The sequence below is a fragment of the Pagrus major genome, chromosome 9, assembly GCF_040436345.1.
Source record: "Pagrus major chromosome 9, Pma_NU_1.0".
NCBI classification, from domain to species: domain Eukaryota; kingdom Metazoa; phylum Chordata; class Actinopteri; order Spariformes; family Sparidae; genus Pagrus; species Pagrus major.
The window spans coordinates 9,577,798-9,599,670 of NC_133223.1; the positions used below are offsets into that span (position 1 = coordinate 9,577,798).

Sequence of the window (21,873 nt, forward strand, 5' to 3'; positions counted from 1 at the left end):
CCCCCCCCCCCCCTGCACACCTGCCCCTTGTTCTCTCATTAAGCCAGAGTGTATATTTATTTGTCTTAGTTTCTTCTTTTCCCTGATGTTTCAACCACTCCTGCCTGTACTGTACTGCATCCTATTCTTGTCCCAGAAATGCTGCCAGTAGTTTATATCTGTATTTAGACCTGCTGCCTGCCTGTAAGCCTGTTCAGTGACATTGAGTCCCCTTTGATTCAACCTGCTCTGCCTGCCTGCATGTGGATCCTCTTCCCTGTTGCTCATACCTGAACTCTGGCAGATGGTGTTGTTATTGAGTATTGTTAGATACTGGTGCTGCTTAGATACCTTCCAGTTTGAGATGTATAAATAGGTTATTCTGTCCTTTAACTCCATTAAACCAAATGTTCCAAACATGTCGGTGCATCAGAGTTGAGTTTTTTATCAACACAAACACTCATACCAGAACTTCACCAAATATCTGAAGGAATATGGTGCTTGGGACACATTTGGGTGACTGTACTGTAGTATGAGTATTTAACATTAAAGCAAAATGATATGTAATACCCAGCTCTGTCAGTACACTGCATAATTTGAAACAATTACTAGACTTAGTGTGAAATTGAATCATTTTCAAGAGGGCAGTCAGCCATATAAGTCGAACTGTATTCGCTGGATGTGTGATGCTTTGCTTTTTGAAACATTTGTCTAAATGCTGCTCTCCTCACTTGAAGGCTGAAATGTTACAAGTGTTTTTGTAGTGTTGTGTTCATGGCTGAACGACTCCCATCCCTCCTGCTGTCTGTCTGTCTGTCTGTCTGTCTGTCTGTCTGTCTGCCTGCCTGCCTGTCTGTATGTCTGCCTGTCTGTCTGTCTGCCTACTGCATTTCACAACAATGTCAGCATTCAATCTGAACTTGTATAAATGGCCTGTGTGCTGAACCCACTCAGTCTGAACACACCTCCAGACAGCCTCCCTTCATGTCTGCAGCAGTGTGTAGATGAAGGTGTAGGCCAGTGACCTCATGCTGCACTGATTCAGTCTGTCAGAGAGCGGTGTTTGACAGACAGAGAGAGGTACGAGGTACAGAGGAGCTGCTGGTTGACAAGTGTGTGCGTGCGTATGTGTGTGAGAGAATAAAACACAATGGAGAGGATGTGGGTGTGTCCATGTATCTGTGTTGAGAGACAATGAGCTGCAAGACAAAAGGGTGTTGAAAGTCGTGTTTCATTCATCTGTGGTTTTGTATGTGGCTTATATATATGTGTGTGCATGTGTGTGTGTGTGTGTGTGTTTATGTTTATAACAATGAATCGGAGCCTATTGTGTTTATGTGATTATTTATCTGTTTATTCAGTCGTATTTCATTCAGTTGTTTATTTTGCCAGTGATTGATGAGTTCCCCATATAGTCAAGAACATTTCTCCAGAGCACGATTCTGCTGCTTCTTCATCATCATATGCTTCTTCATATTGTGATTGAAAATGTCTTTTAGATTTATTATGGCAGATGAAGGGCTGAGTGGTTCACATGCGGGGGATCAGTGCCAATGCAAGCATTTTTTACCTACCATACCTTTTTGCAGTTCTGTATGTCTGATACTGGACTACACTGAGCTTCATAAAACAGAAATCTGACAGCGTTGTGAGTGTGTGAAATGAACGAGTTCACACAGTAAATTAACAGCAGTCAGCAGTTTTAAAAAATGATATCCCAGCAAGGCATTTGGAAAGGACGAGGCGTGGTGAGATGATTTGCATTTGGCATGTGCACAGCACCTCTGAAGTTCTGCTGTTAAAGTTCAAAAACTGCATTTTAGTGTTTTGTCCATGCTGGGGTTGATGAAATCCTGTCCGAACCTTTCTGCCACAACAGATCCATACACATACTTAGTATTGAAGGACTGATTTTACCTTCATTTTATTGGAGACACTTCTGATGACAAAGCATATTCAGGTCTCAAAAGGCACGTCCCTCCAGGCGACAGCGGCAGCGTTCTCCAGTAACAACAGTTTTTCAAGTTTTTTGCCAAAAGCTCATTTCATCCAAACTTTTACTTCTGACTACTCGACACTGGTTTGCCAGCCAACAGCTCCGGCTGCAGGGCATAACACACATGCAGCCTCAAGCTCACAACGAATATATGTTGGATGACAACAACAACTGAAAAATAATGATTTCATGATACGATTCAAACTTTTTCTCATGGAAGTCCAGATGCCAGGATGTCACAATTAGATACAAATAAAATCAATAGCAGCACGGAAACAACAAAGCCTTTTTTTGTTTAGATTATTTTTGGGGATTTTTGTCTTTTATTGGACAGTTGGTAGTGGAGAGGCAGACAGGAAACAAGCGGAGAGAGAGGTTTGACATGCACACCAGCTGCAATCAAACCAGGGACTCACACAGTGTATCCCACAGATATTACGTTTATTTGGGATTGAGTTTAGCCTCAAACGATCAGAAATGAGAATACAACAGAGCAGCTTCAGCAAGTTCAACCCAACAAGAAACTAATAAAAAGTTTGTTTGTGCTGAATATCAAGACACTCAAAAATAACAAAACAATCTCTGTGAACGAGTTAAAAATGCATACAGGCTGTTTAACATTACATGTGCTCCCCGACAGCTGTAACAGTGACATTTGTAGATACGAATATATGTCACAGCCATTTTGAATAAATTATTTAATTTCTTGCTGAGTTCTACAGAATTCCTACAGAGCTGCATCCTGCACTAAATTGTGCACCAGCTCAGTTTGCTTGGTATGCAGGTCTGTCAGAAAGTGCTTCATATGAATGTCATTTTACTTTGTCACATTGAATATGTTCCTTGGACGTCCTATGGTTAAATCGGAATGAGAAATACTTTATTGATCCCTGAAGGGAAATTGGCATGTTATAGCAGCTCCTTCTAGAAATGAGTCGGAGCAAACACAACACGTCTCACCTGTCATCACTAAAGAGATGAGTGCTGTGTTTCCTATTTTTCTGTGTGACAAAACACCGTTAAACTTGAAATACAGTAAGTAATTTCTGCCACTAGGGGTCTCTCAGTCAAAATAAATCAAAAGACATAAGTAGTGTGGGATCATGGGAGATGTTGTTTTCACTGTTAAACAACCACCATCGCTGATGAAAATCTATGGATGTGAATCAGGCAGAAATTTTCACGTACGCGGTAAAGTTCGAAAGTTTTGTATTTTCTCACGTTCACCAGCAATGTAATGAAACGCACCTCTAATGAAACGTTACCTTGTGTAAAATAACAGCTTGTATGGGTTTGAACATTGTTGGAAACATTTGTGATGATTTGGCAACACAACTCAACAGAATCTAGAACACGCCTGGTCGTTTTTAGATATTTTAATGGAAAAATGTTACATCATTGAAACCCAGCAAACCAAACAGGAAATAAAGACAATAACATTTTGGTAAAGAAACAACTTGGGATCAATAAACAACAGTTAATGTGATTTCTGAATGATTCCGAAATACTCATTACTTATTAAGCTACAAGCAGGAGGTAGTGTGACTTTCTTAAATGGACGCACAGAGTATCAGTGTGAAGATGAAGTGATGGATTGGGTTACACTGAGCTGTGTTATATCAACAGTCTGTCTGACAGGTGGGTTGGACGAGCACACGGTGCGTCACAGGTTTCCCACCTGTGAACACTGCCAGTGGTGTTCACTCCTGAGGGTTTCTCCTCTGCACCACCTGGGCAGCAATTTGTGCCAAAACTGGCCATATTGTCAAGTTGTGTGTGTGTGTGTGTGTGCGCATGTGTGTGTGTGCGTGTTGGGTGTATGTCGATGCTTAATATAGCAGATGACATAGGCGAAGACAGTCGATGGAAAGGGGGAATCACGTTGAGGAGTAAAGGGTTGGAAATGAGAGGAAGAATCAACAGTCTGTAAATGTAGGAGGCTCTGAAGGGAGGACACCTTGAAGAGAGCAGATACTGTCGATAGATGATCTCTCTCTCAGCGAGGTGGTTGGTGAATATGGAGATTTTTTCACACTGTCTCAGTGGTGATGTAACATTTAGAGGAAAAAGCCTGCGGTGGAGTGTAGCAGGATGACTGAGGAGGAAAACATGAGGAGGTAGTTTATGAGACGCTGATATGTTTCCCTCCCGATAAATATATCTTCCAGTTTCCTGATTTGCAAATGACCTGCTTCCATGAATGATAAATAAACCTCTTTATATGTTGTTTATGCCCTGGAGCATGTTGAATAAATGCATGTGTAAAGGAAATGTTCCTCTCAAATGTCCTGACTGATGAAAGAATCAACTGTCAATGTGGTGAGAGTCAGACTAATATTTTACATATATTTTACATTCAGAGAGTTTAAATCAAACTATTTAAATTCTATTCTACAGCTTTTAAAGACATCATGTACGATTAACAGATTAACTAACAGCTTAACTATTACTTTGTGTAGGCTGTTATTCAGATTCTTAACTTTTAAGGCTCAATGATTGAAAATTGTTTAACATTTGTCCTATTTTTCATACTTAGACTAAACTCACATAGTCCAATCTCATTACATTGCTATACAAATCTATCTTGACTGTAACAAGTGCCAGACAGTTTCTATTCAAATACACATTACTCCCCTGACACACTTATTTACAATATTCATGAGTTATAATTAGTTGTCACACATGATGTTAACGGTGTGTCAGCAGCCTTATCAACACAGTGCCACATTTTTCAGGAACGACCGCATTCGCAGCCGTCGCTGCTCGCACACTCTCTTTACTTCATTAGTGTTTCCTGCTCTCCGTCTCTTTTTTTTCTCCTCTTACTCTCCGCTTCCTGTAAAAATAGAATTCATTTTGGAGCCCAGACACAGTAAAAATGAGCCATCTTCTTTCCTGCCACTAATTATGTTTTTTCATTTATTTTATTTTTTTGCTTTTTTTATTTGCCTATTAAAAATTCATGTTTCCCCCTCTCCTCGCGCTTTTAAGAAAGATGCCGGGGGTGAGACATTCATGTTGTGAGGAAGGAGTGTTGATATTGGGAGAAATTGGATGTCAAGCTTCGGTTTGGATTGGGAATTGATGGCAGGGAGAAGACATGGCTGTTGGCCTTGCTAATAGATGGAAATGAACTCTAACATGCATCCGAGGCTGCAGGCACAGATAATAAACAGGCTCTCTAGCCTTGGGCCTATTCAAGCATGAAAAATGTCTGTAAGACGACCCTTTAATTGTCTTGTATTTTGTGCACCAAGGTGGTGCCAAGGAGTGATTCATACGTGTGTCTATAAAAGCTGAAAATTTGATACTGATATTTGTACGAGTTCATCTTGATAAATCAGTACTCAACTGCCTCAAACATATGAATTATATTATGAAGGATTTGTTGTTGGTTGCTGGTTGTGAAAGTCAGCCCCTCCTCCCAGGCTCAACGGGAAAGAGAGAGCAGTGGTGGTCGATGGTGCTAGATAATGAATGAGGAGAGGGAGCAGTATAAGCTGGAGAAAGTAGGAAATCAGAGAATTAAAACGCTGTTTTCTAAAAGAGTTTCATGGCAACCGCCCTGCAGCTCTTTACCGAGAGGGCAGTGTAACCTGGTCGCTAAGTTTTTCCCAACCTCGTGCTGTTATTGGCTGGGTGCTGCACACCACTGCTGAAAGGTTTAAACATCCTGAACACAACACAATACTAAGAAAATAAGAGAGTGGAGGCAGAGGACAGCGTTTCTGTAGACACAGACATCACCACACACTTCTAGTGGGTCATAAGTGATGATTGAGAGGAGATTTCTTTTGAGTCTATCCATTGTTTTTTCAGGAAAACCCTGTATAGTATACCTTTAGCCTACGTTGATGTTTGCCTGATGTTTGAGTCTGACGGAGCAAAGGCAAAAGTATCCGTGTTGTTATTTTGCCAGAAAACCTTTGACCCCACGCGCCCACTGGATGTGTTGCCTTCTAGCTGCACTATGACACATCTCTGTCATGGTACAGAAGTCTGCTGGAGGTGTTACTCTACAAGCATTTTAACAGATCCTTGGTTGCTGCTTAACTATATGCAGCATGTTGTCTTTCTCCCACTTGTGTCTGTGCTTCCTGAAGTAATGTCTATTAGAAAATGAAACTAAAGCATTCCTACTCCTGCTTCATGGATTTTAATAGAGAAGTGACGTAAACAAGCTAATTACAAGATCACTAGTGGATGTCACTCAAAAACCAAGTAGTTCTTGTGCCTAAAACGAAACAAGCCTGAAACACAACAGGGGAAAGGTCAAAACATTTAACAAAAGTAGATCTCTTCATTTATTTACATGAGATTTTTGTTTCAGTTTTCAATATCTTTTCATATTGTGATCTAAAATCTAACATTTTATACATCATGTTATTTCGTTTTGTTGCAAATCTTTGCAATTTTTTTCAATAAGCCGAAGTCAGACTGCAGTGTGAAGTGAACCTACACTCTGAGCTGTTCCTCTGCATTACAAAATGAATGATTAATTATATCAAATGAGAACCTCAGTATCAACATAAAATGTGTAAAAATATTCTTTTCCCCTTGATGCTGGATTGTTGTTAATCAGGACACTTCTCAGTGAAAATCCTGCCCACACATTCTGCAGCTCTAATTCATTCTGCAGCCGGGCCATTCAGGGCTGGGTACAGAGGGAAGGTATTTGAGGGAGGAGGATGTTGAGGCGGAGCTGGCATTCTCACAGACTGTGTGAGTGTGGCTTTGTTCCAAAGTGGTGTGAAGAAGAGGAGATGGACAGAGAGCGGGGGAGGGCGAGGGAGGGGAAGGGGCACTCTCTGGTGAAGGTCAGCGGGTTAAGCCGATGGGGATCCTTGGAGACGGGGCCCTGCCGAAAAGATGGTAATGCCCCAAGCCATGATTCATCGCAAAGGCATCCATCACCCCCTGTTTGTGTGTGTGTGTGTTTGTGTGCGTGTGTGTGTGTGTTTACAATGACGTCATCCCATCAGTCCCCAGGCTGTCAGGGGCTGACAGGCAGAGGCTGTGGAGGAGCAGTGTTTTCATTTCACCCGGCGGAGTGATGGACTGCTGCAGAGGGGGCGGGGCCGCTCCCCGAATGGCAGGTGCCACGCTGTTCGCCGTGCTCATGGGAAGTGGATTTGAGGTTGTTGTTGGCGGCAGCACGAGCAGCGTGACTAGGCAGCGGAGCTCCTGCAGAGCACATTAGCTACTCGTGGTATTTTTATTTCTTCATCTATTTGACGTTCTGTGTCTGGAGCTCAAGTTTCACTTTAATCACAGTTTACTTTATATAGCCGTCCCCCTGCTGCTTCTTCTCTCCCCAGTGCAGTCTGCAGCAGGTTAATTGAAGGGAGCTGCCGTGGGAGAAGAGAGATGAGCTGTAACTATCAATAAGAGCTGGAGCCCACTTGCTGCTGCTCTACCGACTGCAGGAGCTAAACTTAGCTGCAGAACACTGATGAATTTGTCACAATGTCATCTATCTTGGACATAATTGTTTAGTACAGAGGCTGTGTCTGCTTTTATGCTTGTTAAGTTACGCTTGGTTAAAGCTCTAATCAATATTTTTACATGACCTCAAATGGCCTCCTGGACTCTGCTGTTCCCCTCAGCTCGGTGGAGAGTTTTGTTGTCTTTCAGAACTTTTGGTTTCATGGCAGCTTTACTGTTTTGGGTCACTCTCACTGCTCTCATCAATCCGGTGTCCAGCTGCAGCTGCAAAGTTAACATCCATCGTGAAAGATAGTGGAGCATCTAGTGGCTTAACAACCAGATACTTCCTTCCAAGGGTTGTTGACCTATAGCAGAGTGATATTAAAGGTGCAATATGTAAGACTTTTAGTTCAAAACATTTTCAACAGAATGTAAAGAAAGAGCAGTTTTGATGCTATGTCAAAGACGTCTATGTTTTGTGTTGAAGAGATAGCTACTGAAGCTAGCATGCTAACCAGGTAGCCCTGGGCCTGAAAACCTCTTTCTCCCAGCGGTCCAAAGCTCCGGTGCTAGTGGTGTAAAAACCAACACCAACCTGGTAGTCTGGCTTGCTGCACGGCTAACTGAGCTAACAGTGGCTACAATCATTGATGCATAAAAAGAACACAGTTGGCAATAGTTAGCAGTTACTCGGGTGATATGCTGCCCCTATTTTTTGGGAGTATGATTTCAAGGTGACTAACTCTTACGTATAGCACCTTTAATTGTTGGCTGGATCTATAAAAACACATTTATTCTTTGACTTTATAATGTGGTGCTTAAAGTAACCAAAATGATGATTTTATGCAGGTTAAAAGATGCATTAACTGATAAATCAGTAAAGTTGTTTTGGCTGATATACAGTTGCCTTAGTGGAGATGAATGTAAGTCTCCTATTAGCTCTGGTTTGGTCTCTGAGATCTCCTCAGAAAAGTCTGGCTTTTTAGCAGCTAAATGTCCCAGTGTCCCGACCAGCTAGTTGTTAACTTTGTTTGCCATTCTGTTCCAGGCAGCTTGTTTTCACTGTGTGAGTTTTTTGATTAGTGGAGCTTTAAGTTGCCTCAAGCAATCAAACATGGCATCAAAAATGATTTCCTCTGCAGTGTGTTGGCAGCACACATATCTGGTTGTGTGAACAATCAAAACACAATCACATAATGATGGATGTCTATAAATACAAGCCTATAGCAGTCATAAAAGAAGTCCCAGGACAATGTGCAGATGTTTGACTGGCTCATTAGGCTGTGGAAAGCACTCTTCAGACTTGTGTTTTCACTCATTAGCAAGAATTTATGCACAAGCTAATCATCCAGAATGACCAGCTTCCACTCCTTCAAGCACAGTCGATATACTCCATGATCTGTGAAATAAGAGATCTATTTATATACTTTGAACAGAAAGGAGCACTCTGTGAATTTTAGCTCAACATTTTGTCTCCAGAAAAGATTTTTGGCAGTTCTTTAAGGTTCTCATTAAATGTGCTTATACTGCTTTATTTCTATTTAAACTCCTAAAGAGCTGTACTCTCTGCATCGATGATGGAAATAAAATGTGATTAACTCAAAACTGTATTTTCCCAAAATAATTTCTCACTGAGTCTTGGGGCTATACTGTGTTTAGTCTCTTCTACTGAGCTTTAATTAAAGCAAAATGAGGATCCAATAAAAGCCCATGTGAAATCACTGCAGGACAAATTCATACCTAAAAAATGAAACTGTCCAGGACTGTATATAGGAGTTTTCTTCCCCCTGACTTTACTTTCCTGTTTGTTTGAGTCCTCCATTTGGCTCCTGAAACACTGACCCACTTTAGTTGACTCTTGGTTGGCCTCAGTAGCGGGCTCCACTGAATTTTGGGTCACAACTTTGTCCCACTGGCCGAATGTCCTGGAAAGGCAATTCATTAGATCTAGATAATTATCTGCCATGGGTCCTCTTGTGTATCACAACAGTTCCTTAGGGAGAGGAGAGAAAAAAATGAAGAGAGAGTAGACAGAAAGATGGATACTCACATAGATAGATGTTATATAATGGCAGACTTTTTTTCACTTTTAGACATTTAGGCAACCTTCCTACTTGGGCAGTGAGATCAGAGCAGAGGAGGAGATGGAGGAGGATGACTAAAATGAGGCCAATGACACACAACAGGGGGTCCTCTGGCACCTCGCACACATAAAGTTCATGCCAAGAGAGGGACATCTCTCAGCCCTCTTAACAAGAGCCATTGCAGCTCTGGTGGCCAAGCAGCATGTGTGTATGCACATGCATTAGTGTGTTTGCAGTGCAGTCGCTCAGTGCTGCTGCCTGCATTCATAATCAAGCCCAAGACATAACCATCAACAGGAATATAATTGGCCAGTAGACGTGAGGGGAGGGGGGAGGGTGGAGGCGAGTGCTGCAAACTTTCTGAGGGAGAGATAGAGAGGAGAAGAAAGAAGAAGAAGAAGATGAAGAGAAATCCATTTACATGCTAATGTCGTCCTCAGCCCTTCAACTGTCTCGTTGGGTACAGTGCCCGCTACCCTCCAATAAGCTCTTGGCTGGCAAGCTGGTCGCCATGTTTACACAATAAACAAACAGCAATGAGGTTAAAGTCTTTTCATGCATCTTTTTGTGCGTGCCTACAGTATTAGCAACAGTCAGTCGTTGCGTAACTGTTTTGTAGTATCTGAAGGACTCAGCTGACTGCTTTTCGGCCTCTTTGTCATCCTTTTCCTTGCTTTTATCTCCTAGGTGACCGAGTGGGCGCCAGACGAGGAAACCAGGAGGTCCTGTCAGAGCAAAGGCAAAACAGAGGTAACCTCCATCCCGCCCCCCAATTACAACACTTCATGTCAGTGGCGCCTGGCTTACAGAGAGGCCATCTTGATATCTTTGAGCTGTTGTGGCGAGGGCCTTATGGGTCTCATGGGAGGGCTCTGCGCAGAGCAGCTATTTCAATCAGGAGTTGTTTTTCTGGCAGTGAAGAGAGAAGGCAAAGGGAAGGGAGGGAAAATGCACCCAACAGTCTTTGGAGAAATAGTCACAAAAGGACGTCCTTTCACATATGTCTGATAACCTGTCTGATCAGCTGTCTTATGTCGATTATTTTTCAGAACTGATTGCAACGTCACTTTAATCTCCCACAGTGCCTACAGAGTGAGGGCTGATACCTAATCCACAAAACACACTCTCAATCAATTCTCTGCAAAAATCACATCACTGCAATTACCCCAGTTCTTTGACACAACACAAAGCAGCACCATTTACAAAAATGATCCTTACTTCAAACACTTCTTTGCCCATAAATCTATTTCAGGCCTTTGTTAAAACAGATTTGACTCTTTTTACTGAAACACACAGTTGACTTATTGTAGTGTCTGTCGATGTCACAAATAGGCTTCCGTTCAGTTAACGAGCATTCCTATTTTTGAACAATGGACTTACAAGAGCAAAAGCATGCAGACTCTGAATTGCTTTGCTTTTGGTTCTGTGCCAGTCTGATACCAGAGGACTCGCTCTATTGTTCTTCCCAGCAACACGTCAAAGAATATTTAGCCTGCCATCTCCCCTATGCTCTGCTCCACTGTAACTTTCTGAAAGCTTTCTTTTTCACTCACTTCTCTGCAGATTGAATGTCAGAACTACATCAGAGTCCTGCTGGTGAACAAGACTGAGGTCATGACCTGTGGAACCAACGCTTTCCAGCCACTATGTATTACCAGAGAGGTACGGATAAGTGTGTGTTTGTGTGTGTCATTTTTTAGAGATTCTGTTAAAAGAACTGTCAACTTAACCTGCTACTCCCCGTCTCTCCTGTTTTCTCTCCATCTCTGTTTCATCCATCACAGGTGGGCAACATGAGCAGCGTGCTGGAGCGGGTGAACGGTGTCGCTCGCTGCCCATACGACCCTCGTCACAACTCTACAGCTGTGGTGACAGAGAGCGGAGAGCTGTACGCCGCCACCGTCATCGACTTCTCTGGCCGGGACCCTGTCATATACCGCAGCCTGGGCGGCATGCCACCTCTGCGGACGGCACAGTACAACTCCAAATGGCTCAATGGTACAGTAGCACAACCAGAATGACCACTTATGATGTTCCTTGTCTCACACTGAAACATTTTAGTATAGATCATTCTATTTTTATGCTGTGCTGCGCTAATTATTACCAATTACCATAACCAAATAATGATGATTATTTTTTTAATTAATCAGTCAATCATTTGATCCCTCTCTAATATGTCACATTGTGAAAAGTGAGAAGTTATCTACTAGTTAAAATACTTGTGTCAAAAACTCAAAGATGCTCAATGTAGGAAAGCAGCTAGTCCTCCAATTGGAGGAGCTTAAACCTGAAGATGTTTGGCATTTTTGCTCAGAAAACTATGAACTGATTGTTAAAATTGTAGATTAATTTTCATTGATTGACTCAAGTTCATCTTTAAGCATTTAATGGTAGACACTGCAGGTGATTTTGGAATATTTTGCTTCCATCACTTTGTCTTGGTAAATGGTCTTGCATTTCTATAGCGCTTTTCCAGTCTACTGACAGCTCAAAGCGCTTTACAATACTTGCCACATTCATCCATTCACACACACATTCAAGCAATTTGTGGTTCAGTATCTTGCTCAAGGACACTTCGATGTGTAGCTAGGGGGAGCTGGGATTCGAACCAGTGACCTTTCAATTACTAGACAACCCGCTCTACCTCCTGAGCTACAGCCGCCCCGTCTTCTTTCAGACTAGTGAAAAGAAAATGTCCAAGAATTCACATTCAGATGTTTATTTTAGTTCAGTCAGACAACTCACGTTTGAAATGTTTATTAGAGCAGCAAAACATAGTTAGAGTTTGGCGTCTAGCCTCTGACCTCATCACTCCCCGCATATCTGTTTACACAGAGATACTGGGGAGTGATGAGCAAGACATCTTGAACACCCAGTCGGAGCCTTCAGTTGGATGCTGGGGTGGTGGTGGGGCTCAAAGAACATGCAGCAATACTGACGCAGGACAGTGGTGACATTGGCAGGCAGAGGGGGAGATGAGTGATTTTTGCAGTTTAAATAGACCGCCAAATTGACAGGGTGCGTTTGGTAGATGAGTGTGGAGAGTGGGGCATGTCATGTGTATATCAGTGCAGCTCGAGTTGTCGTGTCTTCCCTCATTTAAAACACAAAGCTCTGTGAAATGTGCAGAAACACTAATACAAGCGGTTTACTGGTTCGAGTTACAGCTTCATTGTTGTACAGGGTCATTGTTTTGTCTCAGGCGTGAGAACTCTAATCAAACTGGATTAGTAATCTGATCGGGTCTAAACTCTTGTCGGATTTCTAAATAATCCACTCAAGGTTAAATCGTAGGGTAACGACTCGTGTCAAACAATCTATGAACATTCCTTCTATTACTTTAAACATTTTCCTAACCTGCACAGAGCGGCAGAAGGGCCAAGTGTGCACTTTTGCTTCCAACACAATCGTTCCTGTCATTACAGCTGGGATAGATCAGTCCGACAGGGCTGTTTTCAAAGGATTACAGAGAGTGTTTGGATTGAAGTTGTGTGTGGAACACACAGTACAGGTAAGGCATAGGAATTGGTGGGATTTATAGAATGGCGGAGAACATGAATTGCTGTCAATCCTGCTGGTTGCGGTGTCAATAATCTCCCCGCTGCTGACATGGTGCCTTTTCCTTTGAACGCACCGCAGCAGAAATCCATTCACACACATCCTGACTCCAGCAGAAATGTAGATGGACCTTTCACAGGAAGAGGCTGTCATGTGCTGTCTTTGATATGCAGAAACGATTAGATTACCAGATTCATGAAGGTATATAGCATAGCAGAGAGTGGGAGGGGTTATTTTAGGCACCCATTGTTGTGGAAGTTAATTTTCTGCTTCATAGAATATGTAAGGTGACTGATATAATTTATGATGAAATTATAAACAACAATAATTTTGTCAGTAAATATCTGATTCTTTTATTTTAAAAAAACACCCAGTTCCAGTTGACTCATAACATCTAATCACAGAGCCTAATATTGTGTTGTGTGTGGTGCTAACACGAAGCTGAAGCTAACGGTCATGTCCTGTAAAAACCTCTTTAAACATTTAGCTGTTTGAAGGTCCAGTGACGATTTAGTGGCATCTAGTGGTGCGGTTGCAGATTGAAACCAAGGGAGGCTGTTAAAGAACGTGAAAAACGTGAAAGGCCCTTGGTTGCAGATTGCAAAAAACACCCACTTGCATGGAGCTACTGTAGAAACATGGTGGTGCAACAGGATGGACTCAGTGGAAGAGGAGCTGCTCCCTCTGTAGATATAAAAGACTCATTGTAAGGTAACAAAAACACAGCGATTCTTAGTTTCAAGTGAATCTACATTAATGAAAACAGAATTATGAACATTCAATTCCATTTCTGCCCCTTAATCCCTCTAACTCCTACTCACTGGACCTTGAAAATCAGTCCAGTCTCAGGTTCTGGGTCAGCGTTTGCCAATTGAAAGTAGTACCACAACTGAAAAATACTTCTAGAACCAGCAGCTCCCGCCTAACTGCTACATTAGAGCCCCAGACTTGACCCACAGCTGTATTTTTCATTTATTTCATCCTTTGTTGATCATGAGTTGGTGAGGCTGATGATGCACAGTTTCCCTGTTCTCACTGGGCATTGTGCATCTGCTCCCAACACATGACACGCAGTCAGCGAAAGAAAGAGAGAAGTAAATAATATTTGAAAACGATGAAAGCAGAGCAGAACTCTCAGAGACAAGCTGATTCTGCTGCAGCCAGAGTGGTGTGTGTGTGTGTGTGTGTGTGTGTGTGTGTGTGTGGAAGGGGAATGAGACAAAGACAAAAAAATCATATCAAATGAAATAACGAGGGCTGCAATTAATGATTATTTTCATTATCTGATATTTTCTCAAATTATCCATCAAACATTTAGTCTTTTAGTCTTCAAATTGCTTTTTCTGTCTGTTCAGCTTTCAAAAACAATTTCAATTAACAATGAAAATGAAACTAACGAAAGCAGAAAATTGTTTAAGAGACTGTTTGAGAATCTCAAAACAACAAATGCTTGATGCTTTCTGCTTGATAAAAGACTTAATCGATTAATGCATTATCAGAGGTGTTGATGATTAACTCTCCATCCTATGACTAATGCATTGCACAATCAATCACCAGCACTAAATGTAACAAACACATATTCACGTAAGTCAGGGCAGCTGTATTCCGGTGAGAGGCAGGTTGTGAAAGCTTTGGACTGCAGAGAGTTGACGAGAATAAAGCAGAGCCAGGGATGGGGGAGTCGAAATGTGGCGATCAAATGCAAGCAAAGATGGTAGGTGGGAGAGTGTGAAGCTGTGTGTGTGTGTGTGTGTGTGTGTGTGTGTGTGTGTGTGTGTGTGTGTGTGTGTGTGTGTGTGTGTGTGTGTGTGTGTTTGAGAGAGAGAGGAGGGATGAGCAAGGTGCTGGGCAGGGAAGAGGATGAGGATGAGAGGGAAGCACAGGAGATAGACTGAGGAGTCAGTGAGCGATGTAATTATTCCTCACGGCAGGGAGAGGGTGAAATTACAACACAGCATGCTTCACACCACCACTGTGTGTGCATGTGAGTGTGTGCTTGAGTGTATATGTATTTAGACTGTATGCAAGCCGCATGTGCTGTCATGTGTGTCCAAGTTACTTGTGTGTGTGTGTGTGTTTGAGAGCGACACACACGCACAAAGAGCAAGTATGTGGGAGGGAAGAGATGAGTAGCAAAGTAGATAGTGTCCTCATCAGCATAATCACAGCTGGCTGCACACACAGTCAAACACACATGTTGCACTGTACTCTAGCCACACACACACACGCACACACACTCACGCTCACACACTCATGTCCATGCCTTCACAGACAAAGGCTGCTTTGCTTCATGGCTTCTGTGAGGGTTATGGAGTTGTGTTCCCGGTGGATTTGGGGTGTGAATGAAAATCTCATTTCCAGCTCTAAGCCGCTCCAGTTCAGGAGAAGCGAAGGCAGGGAGGGGGTCCTGGATCTAATCAATCTGTTCCCTTATTGGATTGGTAGCCTGCCAGGCACCGGCCAACTGTGTCCCATCATGCATCTGAATGACAAAGGGAGCTATAGAGTTTCCTGTGAAATAACCTAAACAATTCCTCTGCACTTCTCTCAGTCCCCTGAAGACTTTACATGTAACAACATATTTATTTATATTTCTGTTATTCGCTTTCTCTCCCCTCTCTGATTTCATAAAGTGTGTTTGATAGTGTTCATGTTTAGTCCAAATATAATTGAATCATGCTTACACATACAAACACATTTCAGCCTGTCTTAAACATCAAACACCAAATTTGGTACCCAGATAGCTTTTTTAGCAACATAACAAGAAAATGTTTTTACACGTTTTTCACATTTTTCAGACTGTTCTCTGCCGACACAACGGGTCAGACTGAATGTATCTGCAAAATGTTCACATCTCATTTGTTTTCCCAGTTCCTGGCAAAGAGAGCATGGCTGAAGTTTATGGGCTGCTCACATCAGCTATTTTACTCAACAAATCAGCAGCTAATTCATCAGCTGACAGGTAACATCCTATCATATTGATACAGGTGCACACAGTGGCCATTACACCCTGACTATTCTCACTATTACTCTGCTGATATCTCCATGCAAACGCTGTTTGCTGCAGCAGCTCCCTCCACCATTGTAACGTCTTCCTCATGTGCTCAGCCCTCAGTATAGTTGACTAGATTTAATATTGAAGTAGATGTTTATTAGGGTGGATTAGTTCTCCAGCAGAATTCTTGCTGCTTCAACAGCTTCCTCAGAAAGCAGAGCCTTTTCTGCCATATTTACAGCAACTGTATTATGTTTCGGCAACTCAGAGTACTTGTTTAAAGGTGCAGTGTGTATGATTTAGGGCGATTTAGGGGCAGAAATTGAATATAATATTCCCAATTATGTTTTCATTAATGTATAATCACCTGAAATTAAGAAGCATTATGTTTTTGTTACCATAGAATGAGCCTTTTATATCTACAGAGTGAGCAGGATGAAGGGTCAAGCTTCCTTACAGACTGTACAAACCATGCCCCCTCTAGGGCTGTCACAATATCGGATTTTCACTTTGTGATTATCATGGCCAAAAAAATTCACAACAACGATATTATCGTGATATCTTTAGAAATTTGAAAACAAAAATGCTAGCAATCAAATTAATCTTTAACTTAGTTAACTGTGTGTTTTGTCTCTTTTTTGGCAAATAAATTACCCTCAGTATACGAGTGTAGGGAGCTGGAGAGAGTCTGTGACCATAACTGACAAAAAGAGACACAAGTAACAATTTTATTCAATTTCTAGTGAAAAGGCAACCACAAGAACTCAAAAACAAAAGACGCACAAGGCCGAACAGCTCCACGAGATTATTCACATGATGTTATAATATGTGTTTTATTAACACGCTATCAAATATCATTTTTTAATCTCACAGTTGTAATGAATATCATGATATCATGACACCCCTAACCCTTCGAAGCACGCCGACGCTTTGGTGTCAGAAGAAGACAATAGACCACAGCAGATCAAAAATAGACTGAAAATGTAATTAAATCTAACTATGGGGCAGAGAAATAATGATAACCATAGTCCATGTGTTTGAAGGACATTAATATATGACTGCAAATAATGAGGTTGAATTAAAAAAAAAAAAAAAAACAGAATTTCCCCAAGGGCATTAATAAAGTATGTTTTCTTCATGTTCATCATCTGCTTCTTCTTAATCAGTGCGCACAAAAGGTGGCTTAGGAAAAGCAAAGTCATTTGTAAAATAAATATACTTGTAGGTATTTTAGCCCATCTTTCCCGTGCCAGGCATAAGATGATCTCGTAAGTAGTTGGTAAATCAGTAAAATGGTCCCCCACTGATGAGCAGTTGTACAGTGTATACCAACTAGGGCTTTTATTATGAAAGGTACAAAAACAGAAGACTATCTGTATGCACTGCAGTTGTGAGCACAATTAAAGTATGCCATCATCATCTATGGAGCCTTGTGTTGTTAATTTATCATCTTCATAATTCATTTTAATTAATTTGAATCCTTGGCTAATATTTATGATCATGACAATGTAGTTTTTAGCCTCTTCTGTAACCAAATCAGCCTACGAACAAACCATATCTGTGAGTTCAGTGTCCTTAAACTTCCCTCACAGTTGTGATGTGTCTGCAGCTGGATACATTTGGTGTTTCTTGGACAAACCATCACTGGCTCTAGAGAGGGCCTTTCATGTTTTTGTGTTTTTAACAGTCACAGTAGATGAGGGTGAGGTGAGGTGAGGTGTGTTCAGTTGGTTGCAGTCTGCAACTTCACCACTAGATGCCACTTAATCCTACACACAGGACCTTTAATGTTTGGGGATGACTGTTTGACAACGTGAACACTGACTTGAAAGATGAGGTGGGATGTGTTGTCTTTTTCAAGAACCACAACAGTGACATTTTTCTGATGTTAACCAAATGTTTTAGTTGCTTGAACCCAGAAACACATGGGACACAGAATGTGACCCTCAGTCCCAGCTGCCAAAGTCCTGTGATTTGTTTGCCCAGGGAAAAAGAGATGGCACTGAACAGAATCCTGGCAGAAAATATGTCTCCTCCAAAGCCTATTTGGCAAGATCAATCAGAAGAATACAAACATATATAGTTACTCTTGCAGTCTCTTCAAGCCTCCCACTGTTATCCAGAAGAGAAGTATGTACACAACTAAACTGACTAAATACAACAAAGTGCAACAAAAATGAATGAAGACTAAATAAAAGAGACACAACCCATCCCCCGTTTATTAATGGATCATTTTAGTATCCCTGCAGGACGTGTTTATGTGAATATTAAATAGCTTCGCCCTTTATACTCTGTGTTTGATCTAAAACGTCATGTGATGTTAGTGATGTCAGCTTTGCTCCTCCAGCACCCAACTCGCCTGCCAGATCGAACAATCTGTTTACCACTCAGCAGGATGCTGGAAAAACTCTAACCGTCACATTTGCACCCACGCAGCTTCAGTAATGTGATGCAGAATCTGTCAGCTCCACCTGCCCTTTGCCTGACACTCGTACAGTATACATAAACACAGGTATGCAAACACAGAAAGACTCCAATGTACATCGACGTAGTGGCTCAGACATGCTGTATACACACTCATTATATAGGTGGTATATGCATAAACACAAATAGCTCCTTTACATGGCCTTCAGCTGGAGGAAGAGTCGTTCTGACGCATTACGATGGTCGTCTTTCTCCTGCAGTTGCAGTAATTAACAGTCACCCAATAGGCTTGACACCACTCACTTGTTCATCTGCATGCTTGTTAGCACCAATTAAATGTCCAAATGTGGATGTACATGACAGTGATTGGTTCGACAAGTTGTTTTTGTCACAGTTATAAACATTCAATAAGCCCTTTTGGTGTCACACGTAATAATGATTATAATTAATAGTGAATGGGCTGGGTTTGTTCTGTTTTCTTTATTGACATTATGTCTAGTTAACAGTTAATAGTTTGATTACGACTGTAGATGGAGGATGCAGTAATGAGGGCCTTCTCTTCATTAAATGTAAACTGATCCAATCACCTGTTAAATTAGACACCACTCCCATCCCACTTTTAACACACCTGCTCCACATATTTGCACATTACTACAATTATCAGGCTGTGAGGACTTCTGCGTTATTTTCAGAAAGGTTTGGAGCTGATTGAGTGCCTTCACCTGCGATCTGTCCAGACCATGGGTTGTTTTTTGTCTCTTTCATAAATATAAAATGGAATCAGGAGGCTGCTGTGTCTGTGTGGACAGGGGTTTTGTCTCTTGCTCCTTGCTCCTGCTCCATTTCAAAATCTTATTCCCTTATAAAAAGCCTTGCTAGCCCCTCAGGCACATTCCATCATGGCTGTTAACAAGATGTCCACTCTGTGTGTGTGTGTGTGTGTGTGTGTGTGAGAGAGAGAGAGAGAGAGAGAGAGAGAGAGAGAGAGAGAGTTTGCATGGGGCTGTTTACAACATCAGCATCTTTTTGTTTTTTGCTTTATGGATGAGAATCTGTGCATGCAAAATAAGGTTTATTCCTCCATTCATGTTTGTGCTCGCACGCAGTATGTGAGTGTGTGATATTACTCCAATAAATGGGTCTCAGTGGGAAGCAGAAGTGACAGCAGCAGAGGAGTGTTTTCTCTGCTTCTTCGTTTCTGCACACGAGTAGTACTGGCCTGAGAGAGAAAACCCATCGGTAGAAAACATTAGAAACAAAATTGTGATGAAGTCACAGTGAGCTCAGAATCAAAACAGCAACAGGGATGTTTCTTTTTATGCCTCTGTGCCGGCAGAAGCACCAATATTTCTTTTCATAATATCAGGTGCAATATTACCTTTTATCACTTCTTAATATCATTTTATATAAAAACTTTTCTATTTCAGTTTTCATTGTTATTCTGTTCTGCACGGATGTCAGCAATTATCCTGTTTACACATTTATTATCAGTCTCTTGTGTTTTCCTACTTTATTCTTGTGTCACTGTATTTTTGAGAGTCCTCTGGTGCAAGAATTTCCTTCTGGATGAATAAAGTTATATTTTATCTTATGCACTTATCACTCCTCTGTATGAATAGTATGTTTCTTACTGGAAATTATTCACTGGAATCATACATGTCAATTACATTTATTTGCCCCAAAAAATAAACGTTATACCTTTAATAAAATACCTCTATTTTTCACTACATACTTGATGATATCTGCACAGACATGGATGTAAACGACTTGACTGTGGTAATTCTAGTTGAAGCATGTTCAGTTGCAAGATAAAAAATCAGAAATATGACAAGAGGGTAGTTAATTTGTTCATGAAACAAGTGGGATTTGAGAAGGAATTAATCTTTAGTTTTACATAAAGAAAACTGGCTTCATATTGGATATTACATGTCAGCTTGATAATCACAAATCTATCCTACCTCCATCCATCCATCCATTCTTCCTCAAAACATTTTTTCTAAAAATAGATATATATATATTAGTAGTTTAAATGAGAACTGTTTCTGCAAAGCTCTTATGATTATCCAGAGTAACCAGGACATTGTTTCTGCTTTTGAGCTTCTCAAATGTAATTTTTCAATGCAACGAGCAGCACAAACAAAATTCCTCTGGCCTTGATTGTACTGTAAGTGTCTGCAGAAATGTCATATTAAAATGTCAAACTGTCACCTCACCACTATCTGCAATGCTTAGATAATTAAAAGGTAAGTGTGAAAATGTGATTTGAGGAATTAGGGTGAACTGATCCTTTAAGCCATCACAAAGACTTTTATGTGAAATGCAGAAGTCAATCAGCCTCTCTGTGTCGGATGTAAGGCTGTGCGGACTCACAAGCTTAAGCTCCTTCCTGCACGCTCACAGTGGTGAATTAGTATTCTGTGATGAGTCGTGTGTTTACAAAGGATGACAGTAATGTCCCTTTCAAACTGTTATTCAGTCTGCTTTACGTGATAACCCACCCAGCATGGAGGGCCATTAATCATCGGCTGTGTCATCCAGGGCAATAAAAGCAGCCGGGCCATCCAGTAAAACAGACATAGCTCCATGGATTTACCATCAAAACATCAGACGGATTTATTAGTAACCATTTTTTCTCTTTACCTCCTCCTCCTCCCTCCAAACCTTCACCTCTCATTTACACATTTGACTTTGAGGCTGTTTTTCCAAAACATCTCAAACAGGAGAGCAACAGCAGAATTTTGAAGTTCATATTGCAATCAATAATGAGTACAGAGGTCAAAGCAACATCTAGAAGATAAATGTTGCAAATATATCTGTTTCCCTGGAGTCACCATGATAATGATCCTATCCCTTCTCCTCCCTCCTGGCAGAGCCCCACTTCATCTCAGCCTATGACATCGGCCTCTTCACCTTCTTCTTCCTGAGGGAGAACGCAGTGGAGCACGACTGCGGGAAGACGGTCTATTCTCGTGTGGCGCGAGTCTGCAAGAACGACATCGGCGGGCGATTTCTCCTCGAGGACACCTGGACCACGTTCATGAAGGCGAGGCTCAACTGCTCCCGCTCCGGGGAGATCCCCTTCTACTACAACGAGCTTCAGAGCACCTTCTACCTGCCCGAGCAAGACCTCATCTACGGCATCTTCACCACCAATGTGTGAGTGAACGCATGTGGACATATGTTAAATTACTGCAACCAGTTACACAGGCACAGGAAGGGTTTGCTAATATCACTGTGTTGGTGTTGTTCCTGGAACATTACTGAAACTGACAATCATGTTTTTGTAATGTCAAAGCTCCCTGACTCGGGGGAGAAAAAGTAGAACAAGTCTAGGTCAAAATCTAGTATATGTCTGGACCGTGTCTGGTCAAGGTGCAAAAATGTGGCCAAGTCGTTACTGGTGTAGTCTG

At 41.6% G+C, this 21,873-nt stretch overlaps 1 protein-coding gene across 1 annotated transcript in view; it reads left to right on the forward strand.

Moving 5' to 3' along the window:
* sema5ba (sema domain, seven thrombospondin repeats (type 1 and type 1-like), transmembrane domain (TM) and short cytoplasmic domain, (semaphorin) 5Ba) overlaps positions 1-21,873 on the forward strand; it is a 114,767-nt gene that overhangs the window by 37,712 nt on the left and 55,182 nt on the right. The window contains exons 4-7 of the mRNA XM_073473758.1: positions 10,174-10,236; positions 11,050-11,148; positions 11,271-11,484; positions 21,334-21,619. Of these exons, the coding sequence (XP_073329859.1) occupies positions 10,174-10,236; positions 11,050-11,148; positions 11,271-11,484; positions 21,334-21,619 (662 nt within the window). The remainder of the gene's footprint in view (positions 1-10,173; positions 10,237-11,049; positions 11,149-11,270; positions 11,485-21,333; positions 21,620-21,873) is intronic.